Genomic DNA, 26,695 nt, shown 5'->3' with positions numbered 1-26,695 from the left:
CTGCGGTGGGTTTTTGGACGGCTGTAGGGCTTCTTCTCCCGCCGCTCCTGCCGCAGGAGGTGCCGGGTCCGGATGGGCCCAAAGTGGGAGCGGCTCTCCCTCTCCAAGGCCATGATGCAAGGCGATCCCCCCCAGGCGAGGTCCTGCTGCACCATCGCCAAATGGGCCAGGGCGGTTGCGAGCAGAGAGCCTCTGCCGAGCCAGAGGGAGCGGCAGGACAGTGCGAGGCTCAGAGCCCCTGCAACGCCGCCCTCTTCCCTCAGCAGCCCTGGGCAAGCGCCTTCCACGGCAGCCCCCCGTCACCACTGCAGGCCATGCTGCCACCCAGCACCCTTTGAACGCTGCCTTGGCTCACCATGTCACAATGGCTGCTGTGACAGCACCGCTGCCCGTCTGTGTGCACACAACGCCCCCAGTTTGGGACTGAGGCCTTGCGTGCGCTGCCAGGGACCACGGCGATGGCCGGCACGGCTTAGCGGGGAGCGAAGGGCCAGAACAGCTGTGGGAGACGTGGAGAGCACTTAGAGGCGGGAGCGGGATATAGCAAGCACGAAACTGGGGACCTTGAAAAGGCTGGGGCTTGGTGATGCCAGGAAAATCCACAAACCCCAGAGGTTTAAGTCCAAAAGCTCCGCCGGGCCAGGAGCTGCTGGACACGCGGGACCGGACGACATGCCGGTGTCGCCACAGAGCTGGGGCGGCTGAGGACACAGGGCTGGAGCAGGGGGAGGCTCAGGGAGCGCCGGCGACATGCGGACACAGCCAGCACCAGCCCCGGCGAGTGACTGAGGACCCTGCCTCGCCCGCGGCCTGCAGGGGGGGCCTGGAGCCCCGAGCCGGGCCGTACAGCCCCGAACCGGGCCCGCGACCCCGAGCCGAGCCGGGCCGGGCCGTAGAGCCCCGGGCCCGCGGCCCCGAAGCGGCACGGCAGAACCGGGCAGCACCAGCAGGCGGCAGCCCCAGCTTTGCTAGCTCTTGACACAAGCCGCAGGAGCCTCAGAACACGGCACCGAAAGTGCTTTCAATGCACACAGAGGGACCTTTCTTCTTGTAGTGTCAAGCACTTTATTGGTAAATATGTATGTACTAAAGTTGTATTTGTATTTTCAAACCCGATGGGTGTAAGAAGCGTTGACTATTCTAAACCCGCATCTATAATAATGGATGAGGTGCTATTTTGAAATAAATTTTAATATAATTATACATAAAAATGAGAAACTTTAGTAGGCTTTTTTTACACCTCCTATGCCCTCCTATGAATGGTCAGGCAGTTTGGGGCTGCAACCTCCTTTTTTCTTTCACCTGCTCCTCCACCCACTCCTTGAGGGACCCACTGGGAAAGCTTCAAAACACAGGAAAATCATTAATTCCTTAATGCAGGATAATCAAAAAGCTCACAGAACGTTTCAAAATACAACCACACTTACGTCCACAGGAAATTTCTTCCGCATGAAAACCCTGATCAAAAACTGCTTGAGGGCAGAAGAATATTCTTGGACATACTGCTGGTATTTTTACACTGTTCTTTACACTGGTGCTTTCAGCTGCCAAGTATGTATGGCTAAACCCACTTTTTCCTTCTACTTCACAGAAGAGGCCTTGTTTTCTAAACAGAAACTAGAAGTAACTTACACCTCTTAAAAACCCATCAGAGACTAATCTACCAGCAAAACAAAAAACCAAAACCCCAAACACTGTATTTAGGTATTAAACACATCAAAGAAGAACAAAACAAGCAAAGGAAAACATCTGGTCTGCAGCTGGTTTCTTCAAGTAGGTGATTTCTGTTGTTATCAGGATGCAGAGCAAGACCAAAATACAGATTACATCAGCTCTTAAGTGTCCTTACACCAGGTACAGCTTTGCCAGTACCTGTTTTCAGGTGAAGGTTATAATTAAGGAGAGTTGCAGTCAGGTTCTAAGGGCACTAACGTTTTTAATTAACAATTACATGAACAAGCCACAATTACATCAACTATCAACTCAACAATCCACAACTACTAATGTTTAATTAACAATTAGCAACAATACAAGTCTTAACAGAGGGGAAAGGAATTTCACTTCCCAATTACTCATCACTTTCTGTATCGCTGTCTTCTGAGGATTCAAACCAGTCCTCAGATCCTGCAGGAGGGTAGCTTCCAGGTTTTGCAGAACCTGGAAGTGATTAATAAAGTGTCACATTTATAAACCAGGAAAAAATGATCTCCAGAACAAATACATGGCCCTATTAAAAGACCCAACCCAGTAAACCCCAATGCTTTTGATTACAAACTAGACCAAAATACTCAGAACCACCTGTATCTGCCCTTAGTCTGTGCTAAGCTGATAGAAAAGTCTAGTCTCTAGTTTGCTTTAGAGGTCCTCTCAGCTCTTTTCAATGTGAGCATGTGAGCAACCTACTGAAATAAATGAGTATTTCAGGCAAAGCCAATGCAAAAAGAGGATTGCTAATCATTTTATGTATTATAAATACAAACTCATTCAATCCTTACCAACTGTAAAAGGCCTTCCATCTTCAGACTCTTCCCAATGTTCAAAATCTAAGGACAGGTGAACATTCTGTTGACAAAAACATAGTTTGAAATATTACTCCAATGGACATCAAACATGTTCAGAACATTCAGAAACTCTCAAATTAATTTTCACTTCACCTTGTTCTTCAGTAATTTGCACCACATTCCTTTTTTCTCTTTTACCAGTAAAATCACAGCCTCTGTATCCTTAATCACACATGTAGACTTCTCTGCAATTACTGACTCATACAGGTCCAGGTCAGCCACATAGAGTTTGCCTTCTGAATAAGCACTGCAATATACAGTAAGTTTAAAAAAAACTAAATTCAAACAAAGAAACTTGGCTGATTATACTTAAGTTTCTTAAACCTACCTGAAAGCCACCTTCTCTCTTGAGAACTCACATTTACTGTCAGCTGCCCTCAGTATTTGTACCTTCAGTGTCACAGTCACATTATCTTGAAACCACTTGATTTGTGGATGATAGCTGAAAGAAAGTTGATTTAACAGGTATTTTCCAAAGCAGAAAACCACTGGTTTATCCAGGCTGTCTCACACAGAGCCAGAATTTGCCCATGAAGTCACAACTCAGCCAAATGCCATGCAGACCTGACACTAGCAGCAGTGCCAAAGAAGCAGGTGATGGCATACCAGTCAAGCTTCCTACAAAAGCACCACATTCCAAGTCCTTTGAGGAGCAGATCTACAAGTTCCATGGGGAGACATGCTCCACTGACTTTGATATCCACAGGAATCACACCTACTGCCTCACTTCAAGATGCCACCATACTCTGCCCTTAAAGTGCCAAAGGAAAATATAACAGCAAAACAGCAAAAACCTCTGACAGACAAAGGGAACTTTTCTTTTCAGCTGACCACAGAGACAGAACAATCCTCTTTGGCAGCTCACATAAAAGAAAGAGGGGAACAGATCACTATTTTCTTACCCTTTCTGCTGATGCACAGTAGAGTCTTCTGCTTCTTTTGTTTGAGCAACATTATCTAAAAGGAAGACATCCAGAAATATCTTTTATACTTTGCTATACTACAGAAACCAGGTATTTCCAGAATTCCCCTATACCATCATAAAATAACTTGCTAGCAATCAAATTACAGTCTTTGTCCTTTATATTGTGTACTTCCTATCCTGGATGATTTCATGAGAGTTAGTAATTCAACTAAATTTTTTAATTATCAAGAATACTATAGTTATTTATGTTAGAAGATTTAAAAAAACCTAACCAAACATGCTGTTTTCCAGGCCAGGTGAAAGTTTTCTCCAGTTTCAAAACATTATTTATCTGACACCTGAAACATGTAATTTTGGGAATTAGTGGGGAGTTCCAGGGATGAAATGACTAATACTGGTGTCAACACCACAGCTTGAAACATGGCATTAGTGTGACTATTACCAGGGAAAAAAAAGCCTTCTACAATAAGCACTCCAGCCTTTTTATCTGCTACAATTTCTTCACCTTCCAGTGCTCCAAACTCATGTGTCAGCTGCTAGCAGGTAATCCTGTCCCCCTGCTATGCCTAAGCATTTCTAAGCCTCTACTGAGAGAATATTAAGTGTTTCCTTGAGGTTAGATTAAAAAGAAATGGAGGGGGACACACCATTTTCTACCATCCTCAATCTTGGGGAAAAAAATACCCTCTCTGAGAACAACATTATTTCAAGAGATTTCAACTCCCGTAAATGCTGTGGCCTAGGACAGCAGAGCTCTTGTCCTCTCTACAGCACAGACTTCCTACTTACATGTTCCACTCAGGGTCAGAGCTCCAAATGTCTGTAGGACAGATCATTCCCCTAACAGCCACACAGTTACAGTAGCAAGAGTCACTCTCACAGCATCTCCTGACTGCTCACTGCATGGCAGTTCTGGCTGACTGCCAACATCCACATGGTGCTGCTCTGTACACTAAGAGCAGTCTGCAGCTGTCAAGGATGACTGTTAGGTTGACATCAAACACCTAACTTTACTTCAAGTCTGAAAACTTCTGGAAATTATGGAAGGCTTACTGCTTGGAGGAGTCACAGAACCGTTAGCGCTTTCAGTAGGATTTTCCTGTATCGATGTCTCCTGTGGACTGGATGCCTCCTCTAGACCAGCTGTGCCCTCTTTTGTGCTTCTGAACACAGGACAAAGCAGTTTTAAAAGAAAACCCACAATTAACAGTCAGCTCCCCCTTTGCCTCCCTTTACTTTAACCTGTACCTTACTAACAAAGCCTGTACTGAAGTTCCAAATTTTTCAACAGCAGTCTCAGGCCTGGTGCGTCTGTGAAAAAAAAAGATCAGGCAGCTGAACACAGCATCACAATGAAGTTGTCTGGTCCCCAGCATTACATGCTTTGGTATGGATGCTAAATTCTGAACCACAGTGCCTGTACAGATTACAGACCGCACAGCTCCTCAGGCTTGCCTGAGAAAGTAGTCTGGGAAAAACATAAGAAAGAATTAAAACAATCCTCAGGAACACAAAACAGCCTTGCAGGTGTTGTTACGTGTTCCTTGTTTTCCTTGCAGGAGAAAGTCAGGGGGGTGGTGAGCCCCACTGACCAAAGATGGTAATGTAGCAGTTTACTAACCAATAAGAGTTTCCTTTCTGTACTTTCCACGTACCTGTCTATAAAGCAGGCCTGGAGCAATAAACTTAGAGATCCTCTTGTTCTGACTCCCTTGAGAGTCTGTGTCGTTCTTTCCCGCCGTTCCCAATTAGAACGACACTTTGGCAATGACACAGAGGTTCCCAACCCTCCTTTCCCAGGAGAAAGGAATAAATGCAAACAGGTTTTGCCTGAGATACCAGATGCTTAATGACTAGTAAGCATCCAAACCAGCTACTGAGCAGCATAAATGGTTACAGAATCTGAGCTCAGACTCTTTACTTTTATTACTAACTTGCCTGTCTGCATCAAATTCTAGGTTAACATTTTCTAGACTTACAATTTGCTTTTCCTTGTGGTTACAGGGCTAAATAATAGTTAATGGGAAGTAGACACATTACAGACAACTGTTTCTGCATTTAAATTAAAATCACTGTCAGTAGTATTTATCACAGTCTGCTAAATAGGATTTTTCTCTTAATAAAGTACATGCTGAAAAAAAAAATTGTGAAGACTTACAAATGTTCCAAGCTCTCTGCATGATCCAAAACTGGTATCTGTCTGCACAACTTCTGAATTTCTCCTATGTGTTCAGGATTGTCGGTTCCCAAACCCATCGACAAAATCTCAGATCTAATGTTGTACTCATTTATCCACATCTTCATTGTGGGAAGATTGGTAACCCCAACCTTGAATTACACAACATAACAAAGGGAAAGTACAGCTCTTCAATGATCCCTCTCCAACTTAAAGCTGCTTTTTTAGTCAAACTTCAAACATAGCCCTACTGACCTAGGCCCACAGGCAATTTGGTTTTCCTGATTTTCAGACTGGAACCTCCCCTGTGTTTAATTACTTTCCAAGTATTACCATCATTTGTATTGTGATAATGGCTCAAGTACTGTTTGCTCTAAGAGAACAAGGATGGCAATTAAGTGAACAGTTCCAGCCCCGATGATGTAAGTGACAACAATAATATACCTCATGCAATAAAGAACTGTGAGTCCCCAACAACCTGACAAGAGCTGAGTGGGTGGGGGGCACAATAAAAAACCCCAAGGTCTAGAAAATGGTTAAAGGTTGAGCGACACCATATGGGAACAGAAGCTATTGAAAAGAATGACTTCTAGATCATTTTCTCTTGCCAATCCATTTTTCACTTGACTCACTCCACAAAATCAAGAAGTCTGCTGGATGGTAATGGATGTTAAACAGTAGAACAAGAAAAATCCAAGAACAAGGGTACCCATTTTTCCCTGTTCTTGATCAAGTAAATGAAGGAGAAAAGCTTCAATGTTTTTTAATTTCCAGAAAAATTTAGACTAAAACTGACTGCAAATTAATGTAAGAGCAGACTTAGAATTATAAACAGAATAAATTAAGTCTACTTCAAGAGGTGTTGGACATCACCAAACCATCTTGGAGGATTCAAGTTTCATTCTTCCAGAGGAATGTGACCAACTGTAGAACCGACTTCACAAGACAAATTACTGAACACTGGTACCTCCCAAATACACTTTTACTACTAACTTTGTCAAATAGTCTTGGACCATGTGCAGATATACTGATTTCCTGGTGCTGCCATTCTATACCTACCATTGGGTCAACCCAAAGTGTCTTTCCCAAGGTATGCATCACTTTTGCATGATGAAGTTTTCCTTTTATTTTCTGATTAATGTGATCAGTTACCTAGGAAAAACAAATTATCACTGCACTTGAGATGTATGGGTACCAACACAGCTTTACAGTCACTTTAACTACAATGAAACAACAAGTTCAGAGCTTAACAGTGAAAAGGGTATTCAACAAATAAATACAGTTTTGAGTAAACCAGTGGAACACTAACTTTAAACAGTATTAGCCTTCAATAAAGAAGCTTCCTTAATGAAAGATTACTCAAACACAGGTCAACTTAGAGCGGTTACACTTTCCCCATTTCTCCCCCAGAATCCAAAGCATATGAACATATTCTTAAAGAAAGACACTGAAATCAGATTAAGAAAAAAAACCAAATCCCATGAACTTCACTGTATTATTTAATAGAAAAACCAAAAAAGAAAACTGACATTCTTAGAATCTGCCCCAATACTAGCAAGCAATGCAGTTTGGTACCAAAGTTAACAGTTTGTAACCGTTCTCTTGCAGAAAACAGAGAGAGAAGGTGAAGAGTGTAAAGGAAATACCATGCAAAACCTGCTTATTACCTTTGGATTCCATTCAACTTCATTATCTATGGGTTTTACTCTACAAACTACAATTTCCACAGCCTGAGGCGGCAGATTCTGAAACTTTGCAGGTAAGTGAAGGAGCTGATCACTATTCACTTGACTTGTCCTGCCTTCATCTATATATTTAATTGTGACCTTACAGACATTTTCTTCATCTTTTGCTGGAGTCTCTACCACCTGAACCCTTCATATAGTAGGAAAAGAAACACAGAATTATTATTCATGTAACCAGTTGTGCAGAGTATTTTTTTAAACCTGCTCTCATTTTAAAACTGGTATTTTCACAGCCCACTCTGTAACCGAATGCATGTGTGGGGAATCACCTTGTTTGCCATTCAGGAACTCAGTAGGCAAAAGCTTTTAAAAGCATTATTGGCATAGCAGTGATTTCTTGCTGCTTTTGAGGATGGGTTTTTTCTTTATGCAACAGTCAAGTTTTTTTAAGAAAAGCTTTGTATAAATACATGCACATGAATAAAGTAAAAAGCCAACAAAATTTTACCTGTGGCAAATGGCTCCCTCACATAACCCATAAAACACTGACTTCTCCACAGTGCTAGCAGAAACCCTATGTCCTGGTAGCTTGAAGTAATCATTTATTTCTTTAGCAAGAACTGTATATTGGTCCTTTTGTTTCTTGACTATTCGACCAAAGTAGTTTGTTGCATGTACAATGAAGAGAGGCAGGATCTGAAACAATCAAATACATTTTTCTTATGTGATTCCAAAGGAGAAGTGAATGATGTCTCAAACCAATGAAACAAGTCTTTATATATAGATCACATACCTCTTCCCAGCCCCAAAAGGTGAGAGATATGTTGCTGTACACACATTTCAGAAAACTGAGTTGTTATCCTCAATCCTACCTGCTCATAGTTCAGTCAATGTATGGAGCAAGAAGTGTTGGGTGTCAGGTGATGGTATTCCACCCCAGTGAACATCACTGAGTTCTGCCAGTTATCTGCCAGGCTACTCACCACTCACACATTCTGCACCACTCCAGCTCTACTCTGAACACTCTCCAGCCCTACAGGGAGTTTCACAGGAACTGACTGCTTTTCTTGCACCAAAGTGACTCAAATAAAAGACTACAAACACACAGCTGTGCACAATGATGCATAAAATGCTGCTGTGAGTGCACCTCAGATAAAGCCCAAGTCTCAAAGGGAGCTGGAGACACAAACACACTGGGATGTGAAGAAGCACCACAGTAAAGTCAACATTACAGCCATGAAGGTTTCATGGAGGGAACTACTAAAAAAGAAGTCTAACTAAAACAGCACTCCATAGCGAAAGATCTTCCAAAGCACTGGTATTTCTGAAGGAAATAAATCTTCTGCTTACAAGAAAGGAGCTCCCCATTTCTTGGGCATATTATGAATGAAAACAAAATCAAGGCCAGAAAATGCTAAGTTTTCAGCAAGTTTGCATGAACATGTCAGCTAAGAAAAAATTCCTTCAACTTGCCCTCACTTCCACAGATTACTTTGTGTTTTGTCTGCAAGAAATCAAAGTTTCTATAAACCTCCATCTTTGTTGATTTTGATGTATGGTCTCAAATTATAAAGGGAATGAATATACAGAATGCAAGTCCTCTTCCCATAAAATGTCAATCTTCAAAGCAGAAAAAAAACTGAGGTAAACTCAGAATTACCTGCAAAGGACTTCCAGTTCAAGCTAAAGACACAAGAACATCTTGCACACTGATTTATGTAAGGGCGAGGGGCAAAAAAGAATAAGGAATAGCCATGTCATGTACCACAAATAGGATTAATGAAATACAAAAATAATGAAGTAACATGCTGAGTAACTGTTTAATACCTGTCCTCTTGGTACCCAAGCCCAAGGAAAATTGTAACTTACCGTCACACGTTCAGGTGTTTCTATCATTTCATCTGCAATATTCTGGGCCATGTCTATTGATAAATTAATTTGATGACGATCTGGACACTCTGTTCTGTTCCTACATTAAAAAAAGACAACAGGTCTAAAAAAAAGCTCTTTGCTTTCAATTGTAAACTACTGTTAAGTGACTTGCAACAGGTAATAGAAAAAAAAAGTCATTAGCAAAACCTGTTTTAGATAAAAGCATCCAACAGGAAAATTCATCAAGGAATCAACAGCAATAATCATTCAGGGCACACCTGACATTTCCTTACCTGCAGATCCCAAATGCTTTAAGAGAAGCACACAGGGGCCTTGAAAATTTCTCATTTTCATCAGATTCCAGCACCCTGGCAGTCAAGTCATAGAGTTCCTCTGGAATTTCAGCTTCTGCACGCTTTAAATAGTGGAGAATCCCAGGTGTATGACAGGAACTGTTCTCTGTCAGCAGAATGACTGACTTGGCTTTCATATGTTCCTGATCTACAGCAGAATCCTAGAAGTAATAGGAAGTATTTTGGAAAACATTTCTGTATCCACCAGTAATAATCCAGAGCAGCATTACCCAGTAAAGGTTCACTCAGACCTCTATCCCAGAGCAGAAGTTGTCACTCATGCTTTGCAGGCGCTGCCCAAAGACTCCTGGAGATGGGAAACTGAAATGGATCACACAAGTTGCATCTGTGATTGCCAAGGACTGCAGGCAGTCATCTGTTAAAACTAAGCACATATTTCACACAGATATCTAACTGTAACAGTTCCAACCTAGGAAGTATCACATCACATGCACCACAGCTTATTTCCTTCTCCCCACCCACTGAGTGGAAGATGGATTTTTCCCCAATACATTCCTCTAAGGCTTTTTACTTCTCCAGGCAATAAATCTCATCAGCATATGGCAGACACAGCATTTCATGCCAATCTCACAGAATTCTCTATTTCCTGCCAGCATCACAGAATACAGAGACTTGAGCACTGCCCAGTAATTCACAGGAGTAAGACAGGAGACAGCTCAAACACTGCAGGAATTCCCATTGCTTTGTATGAGCCTACAAAGCAGAGGGAAGTCCACCTACTTGTTTTTGTACAACATGAAAATCAAACTGAGTTTGAAAATGGATGAAGGCCTTTGTTATTGAACAAAAAAAATAAACTGAATAAAATACCTAATGGAACTTCCCAAAAAATTATTACAATAAATCTTCAAAGTTTGGAAATTATTTCAGACTTAGTATCTCCTCTAAGCAGAGGCAGAGGCAATTGTGAAATGATGGACAATCTTTGAAAATAATGGTAGCTCTTTTGACTAAGCAGGGAAAGTAGTAACAGGGGAAAAGAAAAGAACATCCCCAAAGGGCTGTAGCATTAAGAAGTAAACAGAACTGGAACGAGTTCATAAGGATCTGTCCCTGTGCAAGTAGTGAGATAACCCAGTGTAAGTGCTTGGTGCAGATCTTAGCCCTGCATTAAGATACAATCCCAAGCAGACACAGAATCCTCACCTAACACAGCCTGAGTGCCAGAACTGTGCATTTTTCTCCACCTCTCCAAGACACAATCAGCATTACACTTGCTGTCTTTATGCTTTTTCAAGGAAACTACTGAGTTGCTCTTCAGTACCTGCAAGGCAGAGTGAGAAGTTACACATCCCTGCAATGCTCCAATCAACTCTAATAAGCAACATCTCCTACTAGAATTTAGCACATCTTACTGTAGAGACACAAGAGCTAATGAAATTTAGGTTGCTTATATGAAAAAAAAAAAGTATTAATGGAGACAAGATTCATTAATTTCCTGTATAAAAAGAAAACTACAAGCTCATGCTCCCATGTATTAATACATTAGATAGACATTTAAGAAAGCAAAAATGTCAAGCTTTTTCCCTCATTAATGTGTCATTTCTAATCCGATTCCATGATCTAACAACACACAGATGCACCTTTCAGTCTCTCAGAACAAGCACTCTTCATTATGTGAACTCTTGAAATATTTTCATAGGCCAGGTAAAATATTTGAAGCTGGTGTACACAATAATTACTATGAACAGATTCAATCCTACTTTAACATCAACAAGCACTTTTTAAAGTTGTTTTCATATGCTTGAACGCTCAAATATTCAAGGGAAAACATGTTAGAAAGCCACAATCCCAAGCCAGATTTGCTTCCATTAACAATCACTGAAGAATAAACATTCCAGATACACTAATACTTAGGTCAGAAAAGAAACCTGTAGCACATGATCTATGTCAGCTATTTAGTGGTAGACTCTTTGGGGTTACTTTTGGCAGGAATGATTGACTTCCAAATTCACATTGCTCCTACATTCTCAGAAGCCAAGGTATTTTAGTTTGTTATGACTTGAGAATTTTAAAAAAACCCTGCTTATCTATCCAAGTTTAAACACTTTCTTACCTTATGAATCATCTCTACTTCAGCTACTGAGTCACTGAATACCAGCACTTTTTGAAGATTCCTCTGGGTAAAATCCAGGATTTTGAGTAACTCAGCAGTTCTGTTGCTGTTCATGCAGGGCTGCACCACCTAAAAGCAAATACAAAACAGAGGGCTGGCAATTAATATAACCAGCACATATTTTACTATACTATAATTCCTAATTCATCCACAAATTGACACTTTCAGTTCTGCTCAATCATTAAGGCTTCTCACAAAAACTCATGGGCTTTCAGTTTCCTGACATGCTCAGAGTGTCTACATTTGGAGATTTCCCACCATTTAAAATCCACAACTACTCCACTCTGAGACACGAGAGTAACTGAAATCAAACTATTTTCTGTTATTCTTAAGGGCTATACCACACTGACTGGAAACTAAGTGTAAAGATACCTAAGAATTTTTAACAGGCCTTCTAGAAATCTGAGGCCAAAAGTTTGGTATTGTGTGAAAAGAGTGAACCAATTGCTTTATTAGATTTCCCTTGACACTGCTTACCTTACAGCTCTGCCAGTCACAGCTAACAACTGCCAAACCACTCTGGTAACATCCTGGTCAAAACCTGTACTGTTTGCAAATACATCTCATCAAATTCAGACTCATTTGCACTAACCATAAAATATTCAAGGGTCTGTCTTCATCTCAGTCCTGTATCAGAAAGAGCACTCCAGTTCGTTCAGTGACTGACTTGCACATGATTTTTAACAGCCACTTCAGGCAGCACTGCAGCACCATCTGCATCCAATAAACCATCAGCAGTCACATATCCAAGCAGTGACATGGTTTCCAAATTTTTACCTGTTGCACATTTCCAAAGATGGCAGCTTCTTCGATAACTGTTATCACAATGTGAGGATCATGCATGAACTCCTTTATCAAGGGTGTGATGTGCTTATTCCACTGAGTTCCCACAGCAATGATCTGATGTGGTAGATTCCCTTGTGCCTGAGCAGTGGCTTTCTTGTAACGATCCAGTATAGTGAATACCTAGGAAGGAAAGAGGTTTTTTCTCTCCTCTTCTCATATTCCAGCAAGCACATGACAGCCCAGAAAAATACTGTTTGAGGACACTTCTTTTTCCAGTCACAAAGTCACTACCACAGCAAACTACAGGTTTCACACCTCAAAAGAACAGCTTGGTATGTACACTTTTATCCTATTCTTTGAATGACAAGAGAAGCAAAAGAAAGCAACAGGACGTGTAGTGACAGCATACACATGTGTACATAACTGTAATGCAGGATTCTGGCCAGAGAAGATGGAACTCCCAGGGAAACGATCTGTTAAAACCTGCAATATAAAAAAGGCTACACAAAGCAGATCTGTGAGGGAAGAGGCATTAAGCAAAAACTACGTGGTAACTAGAAGACAACCCCAACCTGCCAACACAGTAATTTGAAAATACAAAAAGAAAAAGAAAAAAAGAGGGAGTTCACCATAAACCCACTTCCAGTGTTTTTTTCTTCAGTGTGTGCCACTGGTTTCAGACACATGCACAACTGGACAGCATTTTCCAAGTGACTGTGGAAGCCATTTACCTGTTCAGTAGTGTCAGAGAACAGCACCTCGATCTCATCAAGAACAAGATGGCAAAGCCTACACAATAACCCAGTGTTATGTTCCAGCAGTCTCAGAAGGTTGTATGGTGTAGTCACTACTACTTCACCTACAAGTTGGAAGGAAAGAACATTAATTTTCAGCTTGGAAGAGTTTTACTATTTATTATGACACCAAAGGACATGGTAGCTTTATTAAAAAGGGTTACATTTGTATTTCAGATTCATCAACTCCAAGCTGGGTAGCTTGTATTTTTCTGCTCCTAGAAGTTTCCCAAGACATGAGTGGGTGAGGCTCTGATATTTTGAAATCTAGTGAAATGTCTGAAGGTTAACAAATTTACAAAGCAGAATGTCATCTCATTTTCCAGTAAGGTACTGGAAGCAGAGTTAAGAACTTCAGAACCAAATAGCCAGAAGAGAAATATTTATAAATATATGCAAGAGTAATTTCAGAAATTCCTGTTTCAACAGTGGAATAAAGCACACATTGTAGCTTAGGAATTTACATACATGTGTGTGTATATGTATCTATGTACACATAGAAATAAAACCACACCAATCTTCCAACTGTCTCCCAAACTGGTGCAAATACAGCAACAGCTCTGCTGCTAAAAGGTCTGAATTCATCCACCAGGCTCAAACTTGAATGATGGATGAATGATGCTGAAATGGAGTTTTACAGAATTTTTCATAGTTTTATCCAGAGTTCTTATTCCCTTGGCATAACAAAAGCTAGTTTTGAAAATTCAAGTATCAACCAAAGCTTAACAAAGGGATCAAAGCAGAAAACACCTTATGTTTTAAGTACATACATCTAAGGAGGGCAAGTCTCCCAACAGCTTTTTTATTTTTTATTACTTTTATGCTTCTTCTCTGTGGAGCACCCTCTACATGGTACTGAGTCAGGTGCACAAAGTACTGAACATTTATTGCAATAGCAAGTTGTAAACCACCATTTAAAAAACAAAACCCCCAATTTCACTTTATGAACTAAAAACTTGAGAAGGTGAAATTATTCTTCCACAAGCTTCTGCAATGACAGCAGCCCATGCTGCCTAACTTCAAGCATAACTGACAGAAAATATTCTTACAGCCTCGGATTTCCACTTGTCTGGCTGCATCCTTGTTCTGCCCAAGGATTATCAGCATTGGATGAAGGCATCTGCAGCCTTTCCTGTATGTTTTCAGCAGGTCAAAAACAAGTTGTGCCTTCTTCCATCCAGGACATAAAATCAATGCTAGTGGCTACACACACAGGTACAAAAATAGACAACACAGTATTACACAGGAGTACAAAACCTTAATCTTGTCTTGGGTTGTATGGGGCCATTTTCAGAGATCCCTTACAACCTCAGTAATTCTGTTTCTGTGCTCTAGTACAAGCTAGAAAATACATTATAGTATTTAAAACAGCTAATACCCATTTTAGTGTAATGAGTACATACTACTCATGCAGAAACAAAGCTCCATCGTGTATGTAAGTGCCAGGGCATGAACCACTTGTTAGGAATTCCTTTAAAAGTAAGTTTGGACTCCCCCCATTCATACATTCCATCCAAGTCCCCCAAGAAGAGGCCTTACAGAAACTGGCAGGCATCATGAACATGCACTGAGATGTCATTAATATATACATTGCAAACATTCAGAGTAGTAACAAGTTCTCTGGTCTAATATATACATACTCCACTCATGTTTGGCAAGGCTTGGTAGTCACTTTCCAACTGCAGAAGTGTAAGAACTGGTGGAATATATAATAAGGGATCATGTCCCTGATGGGAGATGGCAACAACATCAAATCCCCAAACTAATGGTGGCCAACAGTAGGACTCAGTGAAGGTACAGGTTGAAAGCTTGTTCGAATCAAGTTCCTACAGAAAGAGACATTAAGAGTTAACCATTAAATCTATGTACTTAAACACCAACAAAACAAGACAAAGTGTAACAACAAAATTATTTAAAGGCTTTTGACCCACTATGTAATAAATGTCCATAACAGGTAATACAAAAAATCATCTTCTGGGCTGAGCTGTTAAATTACTGTATTAAAATTCAAATCCACTCGTATCAGTGACTAATATACCAGAAAAAAAAAGTGTACAATTCTTACAACATTTCTCCAAAGCTTCATTTATTCAACCACATGAACAACCCTGTACACATTCCTCAACCAAACTGACATATTATTTTACTATGTAGACTTGAGGTATGAAACTTGTCTTAAAAAGATAATCAATGTAATATCATCACCTCTACCTTTTTCAGACCATCAAAAAGTGGTGCTGTTTCCAAAACTGATGATGGCTCAATTTTCTTGCTCAGGAACACAAAGTTTTTTTCTTTCCCAACATTTTGAAAACTCTGAAACCACGAGACAAATAGATGACAACGATAGATGACAGGGGTTTAGCTAACACAAAACTCAGAAGCACTCACTGTATTTTAAAAAAATGGCATTTTGATGTAAATGAATCAAATTCTAAGTTCACTTTACATATGATTCGTATATACTGCCAGGTTACATATACCAGGGGTGAAACAAAAACTCCTTATTGATATTCTTGAAGAAAGACTTTCAAAGATGTTCCTAACACAACTGATTTAAACCTCAAGAGATGCAGTGGATGCTCTTTGTACAGCTGGCACTCAGTCCCACAATGAGCAGCATGAGGCAGGGACTGCAGTCACAATGAAGATGCCAATTTCCCTCCATCACTCCTCTCTTCTCTGCTCTAGTGCAGGTCCTCTACAGACTGCAGCCCCTTCAGAAACACCTGCATGGAGCTTCTTCTGCTCCTCCGACCCTGGCACTGCCTGCTTCTCACTTTTTTTTGTTCCCTTCCCCGTGTTTCTGCCCTTTCTTAAATTCACAGAGGCATCCCCAACTTGGCTGGCTGGCTCAGCTTTAGCCTGCAGAGGCCAACGCAGCTGCAGTCAGCCCTTGACCACCTTCCACAAAGACCCAATGCTACCAAAATGTCTGCACAAGGGAAATTAAATGAAAGTTAATGCCTGAAATACCTGCTGGTCATCTTCAACTCTGTGTGTCTGGAGGGAATTGGAATTTAAGAACTGTGGAAGCCTGAGAAACAGATATTAAATGCAACATAAATGCAAAAGAAAAACATAATTTACAAATACCACCAGTATTTCCCAAGAGTCATGATGCAATTCACTCCAAGTATTTCTGACACACCTGTGCCAATGAGAAAAACCCTCAATACAAAAGCAAAAATCAAAACCCAGCCTTTGGAGAGCAAAATTTAGTGAAAACAATCCTCCAGAATATCTTTCAATGTTAATTGATAAGTTCCCTGTCATTACAAGAAAAATAGACCAGATTGTAGGAAAAAAAAGGTTTCTTAAAAGTTCCAAAACATACAGCAACTCATCTTTGCACCAGCTAGAAACTGAAGGAAGAAATAGTCCTGAGGTTTATTACATATGCATCAACTGACCCACAGCACAGTGAAAGCACTGCACAAATTGACCCAGTCATATTTCATTAAATCTGAAAACTTCATAAATCACACTAAGAATAAAATAAAGCAAGTTAACACACTTAGTGTGCAGAAAAATACCTCCCCACCTCACCCCTGTTGTCAAGCTACTGTTCAGAAAGAACTGGTTATTTTTCTAGTCTGGGTAACTATCAGCAGCTTCAAAGTCCCTCCTTCCCCAAAAGTATGTGTATGTACCTGCCCTTTCCCTCTGCCCTGGAGACGCCTGAGAACAGTAATTGCAAACATACTGCAGTTCCCAACTGTCTGATTACAGACTCATTCAGAATATTTAACATGCTGCACCATACCTCTCTGTTTGAACTGCTTTATCTTCCTTGGAAGGTACATCTGGAACCATGCTAGCCACCTAGAAAGAAAACACATTTTATATACTAAAATACTGTTCAAAAGCAGTATTTAAAACACAAAGTTGAGAGTAGTTTTCTTACTCAACAGTGGGATTCCCCAAATACTTTGCAGCATCCCTTTACAAATTTGAAGTTTCTTTGACTAAGGCAACAATTTTGATCAAAGAGAAAGCTGTCTAAGAAGAACAAGATAGATGACTACAGCACTCCTAATCTGGCCTATGCGTGTTTACTTTAGCTTGTATTTCACTATTTACTACAAAACATCATACTTACAGGGACAGTATTGTCATTTAGAACTGTGTGCGACCTTTGGGACATCTTTTCAAGAGCAGAATTACAACTAGCAAGACCTAGAAAGATAAACAAAATAGATACCCATTTCTTATTATCTGAATACATAAAAAGCCAGAAATGGATAACATGTTTCTTAGTCACTGGGATCCAAACAAGACAGGAGGTTCCTATTCTACACATCCAACTGAATAGACAAAGTGCTCCATGTAGGACTCTCCCACACTTGTGGGTCCCACCTGGCTCAAGATGTGGTGACATCGAGTCCCCAAAGGGCAGTTTCGGCCTGGCAAGAAATGTAGGACCAACGAACTCCACTGGAACACACTCAGCATTTAACGACACTTCACTGTCAGAATCATCCGTAGAACTCTCTGCAGTCCCTTCACCTTCCTTGTAATGAGCAAAGTGCTTCGCAACCAGATCATCATTAATACATATCTGTAAAAAACCCAAGCAAGATCATTACTGAGCAATGTCAACAAGCAATAAGCTACACCAGCACATACTTGTTCAGAGTTTAGGTGAAGCTTTAAACAAAAGCAGTGCTTTTATGAACGATAAAAAACCCCAAACAAAATCCAACCACACAAAACCCCAGACCTAAGAAGTACCAGTGAATGCTTTCTGTCAAATATTTATCTTAAAAACAAAAGACTTATCTTCCTATACATTCCTTCAACAGGCATTAATTATTAAGTTTTATGTTTCTGGCCAAAATTCTGTACTGAATTAACTGTTTCTATGAGCCCTACACATCTAAAAGAACATCTCTAATTGAGAATTCATTCAAGCCTGTTTATTTTTTTTTGATTCAGCATACATCAAAATCTGTCAGAAAAAAAAGAGAAGTAGTATTAGGCCTAAAACTTCTTGTATCTACCATACAGCTGCTTAAATCTGGCAGCAGCTACAGCAGAGATTTGACACAAGTTACACATTTTGCCAAGTGTTACTAGACTGCGTGTTTTTTGCAGCTTTCTTTTTATGTTTTTTTCATTAGCTGTACCCAAGAGTGTAAATAACTTTTAGTTATTTTTACAGTATTATGCAGCTGCCTTAGCAAAACATCCTCAAATATGATACCACAAGTACACCAAGCAATGCATATAGTTATCCACTTAAATACCAGTTGGACTTCACTTGTTTGTCAATAACAAAAAAAAAAGTTCATATACAGAAAAATAGAAGTTCTGCCTCTTCTGAAGCCTCTGGAATTTCTCCAGAGGCTTACAATGAACAGCAATGTCATAAAAATCTCTAATAAGTTAATGACTTAGCTTCTACTCCATTTGATTGAAACGATGAAACTCACAAGTTATGCTTTTCAGTCTTAAATAATAGCAAAGTGCATCAATAGGGTTGGAAATGCAGAAGGATCTTACCTTTTCATCTCTTATAGTCACAAAAAGAAACACCTCTAACACTTCATCTTGTACCGCCTGTATTGTGGCTTTAACCTCGGTAGCCTCTAAATGTAGTAATAAACACAAGAAACAAGATTAAACCCTCATCGGACTTTGAGACAGACAAAAGCAGAAATCACAATTCAAAACGTGTAATACTTTTTATTTCACCTAAGTGAAACAAGAATTTAACAATAAAAACTTAAAAAGCTCCAAAAAGGATTTTGTCCTTAGTATTTGATTATAGATATTAGGATTGAGAGTTGAAACAGATTAACGACCTCTTGAGACAAACCACTCGTAGTTCTACACTGGGAGTCTTGGTTTTCTCTTAGATTCTGACAGTCTGGGGCACCAGCATGTGCTTTTCTAGTGTGACATTCCTTTTCTTGAAAGAAGTTGTATTTGCACATCTGCCCAGCTTTGTTATACTTTTCATTTGGGCAAACACAGCCAATGAAAGTCCAAATCCTGAAGCACCTCTGCACATGTTAATGCAGGACAGCTGTGATACTGATTCAGAGTCTCGTGTTGAATACACAGAACGCTTCCAAATGTTCAAAACAAACGTGACAGGAATGCTCCCTCAGCAAGCCTCATCTAGCCTAAACACAATCTTACCTTAACTACCAAAATTTATGCAGCACAGAAACCCACAGTACAGCTCCACAGAAATTTGTGCCTTAGTCACTCCATATATGGGCAGCTCCTGTCTCCTTGTTTTTAACAAACAGCATTTGTAAATATAATCAAGTATACACAAGTATAATAAACTTGTACACAAGTACTACATTTCTCTAACAACTGTTTTCTTCCCATAACTGAAGTGTTATTTACCATCAAGAAGTTTTCGAAAATGCTGGATAGCAGCAGCGTCCCATTTTTTGGCTGGTCTGGGAAAATAAACACAACCAGGTTTTCCATATTATCAAACATGAAACTTGTAATTAAAAAAAATAAAATTCTATACAAGCACAAAGCTCTAGCTCATGCAAATTCTTACGAAGTGCACAAGTAGACAAATCAGCAGAATCTGATTACTTAGCACATTACTTTAGTCTTGTAATATTGTTCCAGCTCACCAAAATAATGAACTGCTCAAAATTAGAAGATACTGTTTTATCAAGGTATCATGGCTTGCACCCAATATAAAATATGAAGAAATACTAGAATAATTTAGGTTGGAAAAAAACCCCAAGATCACTGAATTCCCCCACTAATTTAGCACTGTCAAGGCCACCACTCAACCACATCCCTTAGTGCCATATCTATACATCTTTTAAATCCCTCCAGGGATGGTGACTCCATCACTTTCCCAGGGTGCTTTGTCCTCTCAGCTAGGAGAGAGTTATTTTTCCTCTTAGTAGCTGGTACACTTCTGAGTTTACTATGAGAATACTGCAGGTTTCTTCTTGAAATATAATCCTTTCTAAAAAATTCTGCACTAAGCCCTCACAGTTCAGAAAAGGAGGAATAGAATGTATTTACTAAACTCTCCTTACCCTATTTTGGCAGTGTTTTCACAGTAGTCAATATGCAGTGTCAGTGGCTTTGTGCAGTGCAGCCGACACTTCTTTGCTCTATGTGGGATCTTTGCAAATGCTCCTACTAAAACTCGAACGCTGCAAAGCAAAGTGGAAGTTACCTCATTTTACAGGGCAGAATTTCTTCTCCAGAAGTCACTGGTCTCACAAACCACCTCCTGTTACCCTGAACTTGATAACACAGCTCTACCAGGAGTTTGGATCTCACAGGACCCCACCTTGAAACCACTGTCTTACTCTTTAAGAGTTGCCATCAGGACCAACTGGTGAACAGAATTGCTTTTCTATTCATTACCAATACACATCCTAGTTATTTGGAATCTTTCTAATCCTTTTCCACTGCAGTTTCAAGTCTTCTTGCTATTCATCTTCTAAGTATCTTCGTGGTATTTAACACATTGTCAAATTGTTTTCCAACAGACCAATGGTCAAATTAAAAACATTATTTATTTTAAAATACTTTAAATAAGTGGTAATTTTATGGAATACTACCAAAACCAATTTGGTGAAGTTTCTTATACTCCAAGTTGCCTATTTTAATAGAGAAACAAACTTTTAAGAGCTGGACTAGGTTGCTCCAAAACATAATGTATTTTTCAAGATTTTAGAAACACAAAGTTTTACACTCATTTCATCAAAAACTCAGAACCTGTGAAAACTCACCTTGTTTTGGCACCAAGATAAACTTTTTGTAAACAAGCTGGTCAGCTGCAATGGGGAAACCCACACACATTTCTGTTTAGTTCTCAAAAGCTGTTGCAGCAAGAGAAACCCTGCTTCTAGATGGTTTTTGTGCCTGAACTTCACTGGCCATAACTTTTAATTCTTCTAGTATATACCAAATTATTAAAGAAAAGAATATAAAGGTAAGTTTTAACTGGCAGTCACACACTTCAATCAGAACAGACTGACATTATCTCTATTCTGAATCATTAAAAAAACAACGCCTAACATAGAAAGCATCTTTAAAGCATCATAAAACAAGAACTGGTTTGCACTTAGGCTCTTTCAAGGGTATCATCTGCTTAGCAGCTTCTCGTGGACACAACCTAGGCTTCAACTAAACCAAAGCATTGACTAAATAAGTATTAATAGCATCTGTATCTATTAACAAATACATCACAGTGACAAAAACTCTTAACATACTTTTCTGATGCAACAGAACAGTACTTGGCATAATCCACAAGGAAACATCCGAGCTGGTAACCATCTACGTGGCACCACACTGACTCAACCAGTGCCCTACACCAGCACTTGAGTTCCTCACTGAAAACCACATAAACCTGAGGAAGAGACAAAGACAGCAGGTGTTTTCAAATGGCCCCAATTACACTCAAAGGTTTTTCAAAGGCAAGGACACAGTATTTATTATACAGCCTTCCATTTGCTTTGCAAAATGCAAGGCCTGCAGCTTACACAGTTAAAGGCTTATAGATGAGAAAACACAAACCCCACAGATATGCTATTATCTATTTTTCTGTGTAAAAATAAAATAAATAAAAAAATACATATATTTGATACTTCTCCCTAAACCAGTCCATATAATAAATTATTTCTAGATAAAACAATGATCTTACCTGGCCTTTTTCTATCTCCTCTTGTTTTATTGCAGCTGCATCTCTGTAACTGTTATAAAACTGCTTCATTTCAGCATTCAGGTTTTCATACACAGTTTCACTGACTACGCCCGGCACGTAGTCTTTCACAGCAATCCAAAAGCAACTTGGATCTTCAACCTTGGGCAAGAAGAACAAATACTACTTACTTTTAACAGTTCTGAACAGGAGAGCTAAAAATAGAAGTTGATTTTTATGGGGTACCTTCAACATCATAGTGACTGATACTGAGATACAGTATGTTAACAAGTGAAACATCTTTCATCTTCACAGCATTAGTTCATGAAATGGCTTTTCAGGTTCCAAGTTCCTTAAGCACTGTAACAAGCACCATGTGGGGCTACAAGGGAGCAGCATTATCTAAAAAGTTTGTTAAACCAAACAGTGGGCAAAGTGCAAAGTGCTTTTTACTTCCATAGGAAGTCCTCAGGAAGTAAATTAAAAACCCCTAAAAACACAATAAACCTCACCAAGGGGCTTTTCTTTGTGCTTGAGTGTCTGCATGACAGCCAACTTCTTTAGAACAGGGTGACAGCTTTCAGCTAAGCCTTTGTAAACTGTCACATTCCAGTGTGCCAGCTGACCTGGGCCCCCAGCTGTTGTGGCTTAATCCCAGTAGGCAACTAAACCTCACACAGCTGCTCCCCCACTCATATCCTGCAGCAGGATGACCAGACAATAGGAAGGATAAAAGTCACAAAACTCACAGGCTAACATTACAACAGCGAACAGCCAAAGCAACACAAGGAGTGTATCCACTGGTTCCCCCTGCACTTGCTCAGCCGTTTCAGAACACAGAGCTTCATCACACAAAATGCTGCTGACTTGGGCAGGCAAATCAAATCTGATGACCACAGACATACCTGCAGGTTTTATCACTCAGCATGACATCACATAGTAGGAAATATCCCCTCAGACAGCTGTCCTGGCTGTATCTGGCATTTCCCACACTCTCCTGTGAAATTCTGTAAAATCTAGCACTATACTATACATTATTTAACACCGTGTTGCATGTTCTCCATTTTAGATCTTAGCTGCATCCCTGCTGCCGGGAGGAAGGGATTACAAGCGTAAAAATGGTGAGGGAAGTGGTGCAATAGCTGAAGTGACCTTGTAGCTGGGAATGCTGAGGCCTGGAGAGTATCAGAGTGGGAAAACCCATCCATTATGCCTACTGCTGGTGACCCGCTGTTTTGAGAAGTAGAATTTCTGCGTAAAGGAAACAGGTGTTTGGAGAGGCTTAGAAGTACTCTCATGGACATGCTGAACTCTGTGCTGGGAGAAAGATCAAAGCTCAGAGATCATAAAAAGCACAGGGGAGCTCACAGGGGTCTTGCTGAATCCTGCTGGGATGGGCTAAGACTGCCAGCATCTACCTGGGTGTGCCCCAGATCCTCCAGTTAGCCAGGCAACTAAGTAAAATTACTCCCTGTATTTCAGCTGTGGTTTTGTGGTTTTTCTGGTTGCCTGCCTGCATTAATTCACACAGGTATTCACCTATTTTAGAACAAAACCAAGAAAATAAAACCTAAAAGAAATGACAAAATATAGATAACCCAAATACGACTGCACAAGTGCAAAGAAGTGCTGGTGAATGGAAATACACAGGCAGCATCTTGTTTGTAAACGTGACCATCAGGAAGTCACATGGAAATAGACATCAGTCCTTCAGATTTAAAAAAAAGCAGCATACCTTTAATACCACAACTTCCATGTTTATCTCCTGTGTCTCTCCTATCGCTACTGAAAGAGAAAAACATTTGGTGAAACATTTTTATCAAAGCCTAATTTAAGAGCATACAAATAAAGTTTATAATTTTTACCACTCATGTCAGGAGTACTAGTCTGGGCAACTGATTCACCTGTTTCAAAGGGTTCAAATCAGCTTTCTTAATGAGGGACTCTGTTAAAGCCTAATTTAGGATTTGCCATCCATGCTGCATCTTCTCCACTCAAAGACCAGCAAAAATAAGCTGATCACAAACAAGGGCTGCTACAACCTACCTACATGACCAAATGGATGGAAACACCGGAGGAGAGTATTTACAACTTTAATTAAAATCCCACAGCCTAATGCAAAAGAGGAATCTCAAACTTAGCAAGCAAGTTTAATGTCACAGATTTTTATTATTATTTCACATACAGCTGTCTGCACTGGTACATACCAGACCTAGGGGCTACAACAGAATAATGAAACTTCCAGAAATTAACTGGCATTTCATTTTGGCACAAACCAAAATGAAATCACATCATGGTGTCATCACTGCAGTGTCTAATTTGCAACCTAAAAGAATTAACACTGAAACTAGGTGCCTAATGAACTTTCAGAAAAGGAAAATGAAGACACTGTCCTTCTGCTTCCAAAGCTACTGCGGAACAAGCCAGACTTGAGCAGCAACACAGCTACCCTGTGGTGACAGACAGCGACAAGGCAAGCACCGATCATTCCCAGTTTAACAGGACAACGAACAGCTGAAACGGTTGCAGCAGCTTTACCCAAGATCATTTAACACAAGCGAAGCGCCCGAGTTAGCACTCGTTTCTAACACTGCACTGTAACACAGTGTAACGAGAGACACGGGGCTGCCTCAGACACTTAAAGCAGACTTTTCTTTCAGCAGTAACACGTGAAGGGCATAAATAATTTCTGCTGAAGTCTCAGGTTAACGAATGCAAACCCACTAAATGGCCCATCAATGTGGCACGGATGCAGTACACCCACAGAAAAGGCCAGCATTCCCAATCCGCTCCGAGTAACATTCCCGCGTTGTTAAGAACGGAGTAGGAAAAAAACCGCTTGCTCAAATGTCCCATCTATCACTACATAGTATTTTAACCTTTAAAAAAAAAGTAAGCCACTAGAACCCTCGCCCCGACGTGCTGCATTAACGCAGACCCAGAGCGGGTGGAAGGAGCCTCTGCAGCCCCGCCGGAGTGTGCCAGCACTCCCAGCGAGCACAGCTCGGCCCCTCTGCCCAGCCGTGCTCCAGCTAAAACCCTGGAGCCGCACAGCGAGGGAAGAGCGCAACGGCAGCAGGGGCTTTATAAACCACCTTCTTCGCTTTACTCCCCATCTCCCCTTGTCCTACCATAGAACCACGCTGTTCCCCGCAGAAACAAGACCTCGTTCCTCCGGCGCTCCCAGGCTCCACACAGGGCTCAGCCCTCACTCCCGCCCGCTGCCCACGGAACCTTCCAGAAGGCGCGTCCCGCCGCTCCTTCCAGAAAGCTCCAGCGCTCCCGCCTCCAGAACCACCCCCGGGGCGGGCTCCGGGCCCAGCACGGCCCATTCCCGGCTCCTCAGGGGCGGCTTGTGGCCAATGGCACAGCCGGCTGGTCCCCCGGTGTGAAATACGCCTGAAACGCGGCAGGAAATATAATGAAGCACAGGGAACTCCATCCTCTTGCTTTTTGTATAAAATGGAAACCGAACTCACTGTAAAAGAATAAAACCCTGTGTTACTGCAAACAACTTGAAATCAAGAATATTCTACCAGGACTTGAGGGAAATTGTTACAATAAATCTTTGGGGTTTGGGATTGCTTTCAGGCTAAAAGTCGCTGTAGCAGAGGCACTGGTGAAATAGTGCTAGTTCTTTGGAAATACTGGTAGTTCTTAACTAATACAGTGACAAAGCAGCTGTAGCACCAAGAAATAAATGGATAAGTGGAAAGGGCTCATAGGTATCTGCCCCTGTGGAAGTGGTGAAATAGTCTAAGTCCTTAGTGTAGTTCTGAGCTCTGCAGGAAGATGTAAGCCCAACCAGACAGAGAGAACCCTCACCTAACGCAAGTGCCCAAACTCTGCATTTTCCACACACTTGGCATCACCCCTGCACTCCTCCCCTGCCCACATTCCCATATCCACAGTCCTGCTGTGCCCTGGGTGCTAAATAGTTTATCAAAAATATTTTCTCGTAACACACACTTTCTACCATAAAAGTAAACTGGTAGAATAACCATAAAGGGCAGAAAAATTTTAAAAAAATATTTTAAAAAAATGTGTATTTTAATTCATGATCTTGAGGGATATAGTCCAGATGAATAGAGGTTCTAGGAGAACACATTGTCACTTGTTTAAGGAACTATTGGATGAGAACTCCTGGAAACTGCCCTCAGGGATAAAGGAGCAGGAGAGGAGAGCTGGCAGCTCTTTAAGCATATTTTCCTTGAAGCACAAAAGCTCTTGAATTCTCACAAGAAATCAGACCAGGCAGGCAGAAGACCAGTGAAGCTGAGTTGGACCCTTCTGGTCTGACTCGAGTACAAGAAAGAAATGCACAGGCACTGGAAATGGGAATATATATCCATAGGGGAGAATACAGGGATGGTGCTTGGGGGTATAGGAATGGGATCACGAGAACTAAGGCACAACTGGAGCTGAATGTAGCAAGGGATCTGAAAAAAAAAGAAAAAAAAAGTAAGAGCTCCCAGAGGTATATTGATTAGAAAAGGAGAACTTAAACAAATGTACACCCCCAATACTTCAGTGATAATCCACATGGAGAGGGCTGTTATAAATGCAAAGGCAAATTCGTGATACGAATTAAAAGAAAGATTTATTAATAAACAACAAAAAGCAACAACGATAAAATACCACAATAAAATAGTCAGCGCAGCGCTAGGTGGACAGGGTCTACACTAAAGGTATAGGGTTCCCAAATCCACACTTGAGGGTTTCCAAGCCTCGGTTTTTATAGGGATTTTATGTTCTTGGGCTA

At 40.7% G+C, this 26,695-nt stretch overlaps 1 protein-coding gene across 2 annotated transcripts; it reads right to left on the bottom strand.

The window, feature by feature from the left end:
* Nucleotides 1-1,916: 1,916 nt before the first annotated feature.
* TDRD12 (tudor domain containing 12) lies at nt 1,917-25,194 on the bottom strand. Of its 2 annotated transcripts, none has more exons than XM_015640388.3 (32): nt 25,065-25,194; nt 23,669-23,718; nt 21,937-22,095; nt 21,506-21,642; nt 20,318-20,437; nt 19,653-19,708; nt 18,795-18,880; nt 17,649-17,850; nt 17,392-17,468; nt 17,056-17,114; nt 16,266-16,326; nt 15,501-15,605; nt 14,930-15,115; nt 14,339-14,492; nt 13,227-13,354; nt 12,487-12,675; nt 11,650-11,778; nt 10,740-10,857; nt 9,824-9,957; nt 9,513-9,733; nt 9,217-9,316; nt 7,856-8,043; nt 7,330-7,537; nt 6,722-6,814; nt 5,645-5,814; nt 4,735-4,797; nt 4,540-4,649; nt 3,464-3,518; nt 2,890-3,003; nt 2,655-2,808; nt 2,496-2,562; nt 1,917-2,157 (listed from the first exon to the last, which is right to left on the bottom strand). In XM_015640388.3, the coding sequence occupies exons 2-32, from the start codon at nt 23,687-23,689 to the stop codon at nt 2,069-2,071; spliced, it is 3,753 nt and encodes a 1,250-aa protein (XP_015495874.1). In that variant the 5' UTR covers nt 23,690-23,718; nt 25,065-25,194; the 3' UTR covers nt 1,917-2,068. The 2 variants fall into 2 exon arrangements, with proteins under 2 accessions (XP_015495874.1, XP_015495875.1); XM_015640389.3 differs by having other exon boundaries at nt 23,669-23,715.
* Between the last annotated feature and the right edge of the window lie 1,501 nt (nt 25,195-26,695).

Source organism: Parus major, chromosome 11 (assembly GCF_001522545.3).
Source record: "Parus major isolate Abel chromosome 11, Parus_major1.1, whole genome shotgun sequence".
NCBI classification, from domain to species: domain Eukaryota; kingdom Metazoa; phylum Chordata; class Aves; order Passeriformes; family Paridae; genus Parus; species Parus major.
This window is presented reverse-complemented; position numbering and strand designations above follow the sequence as displayed.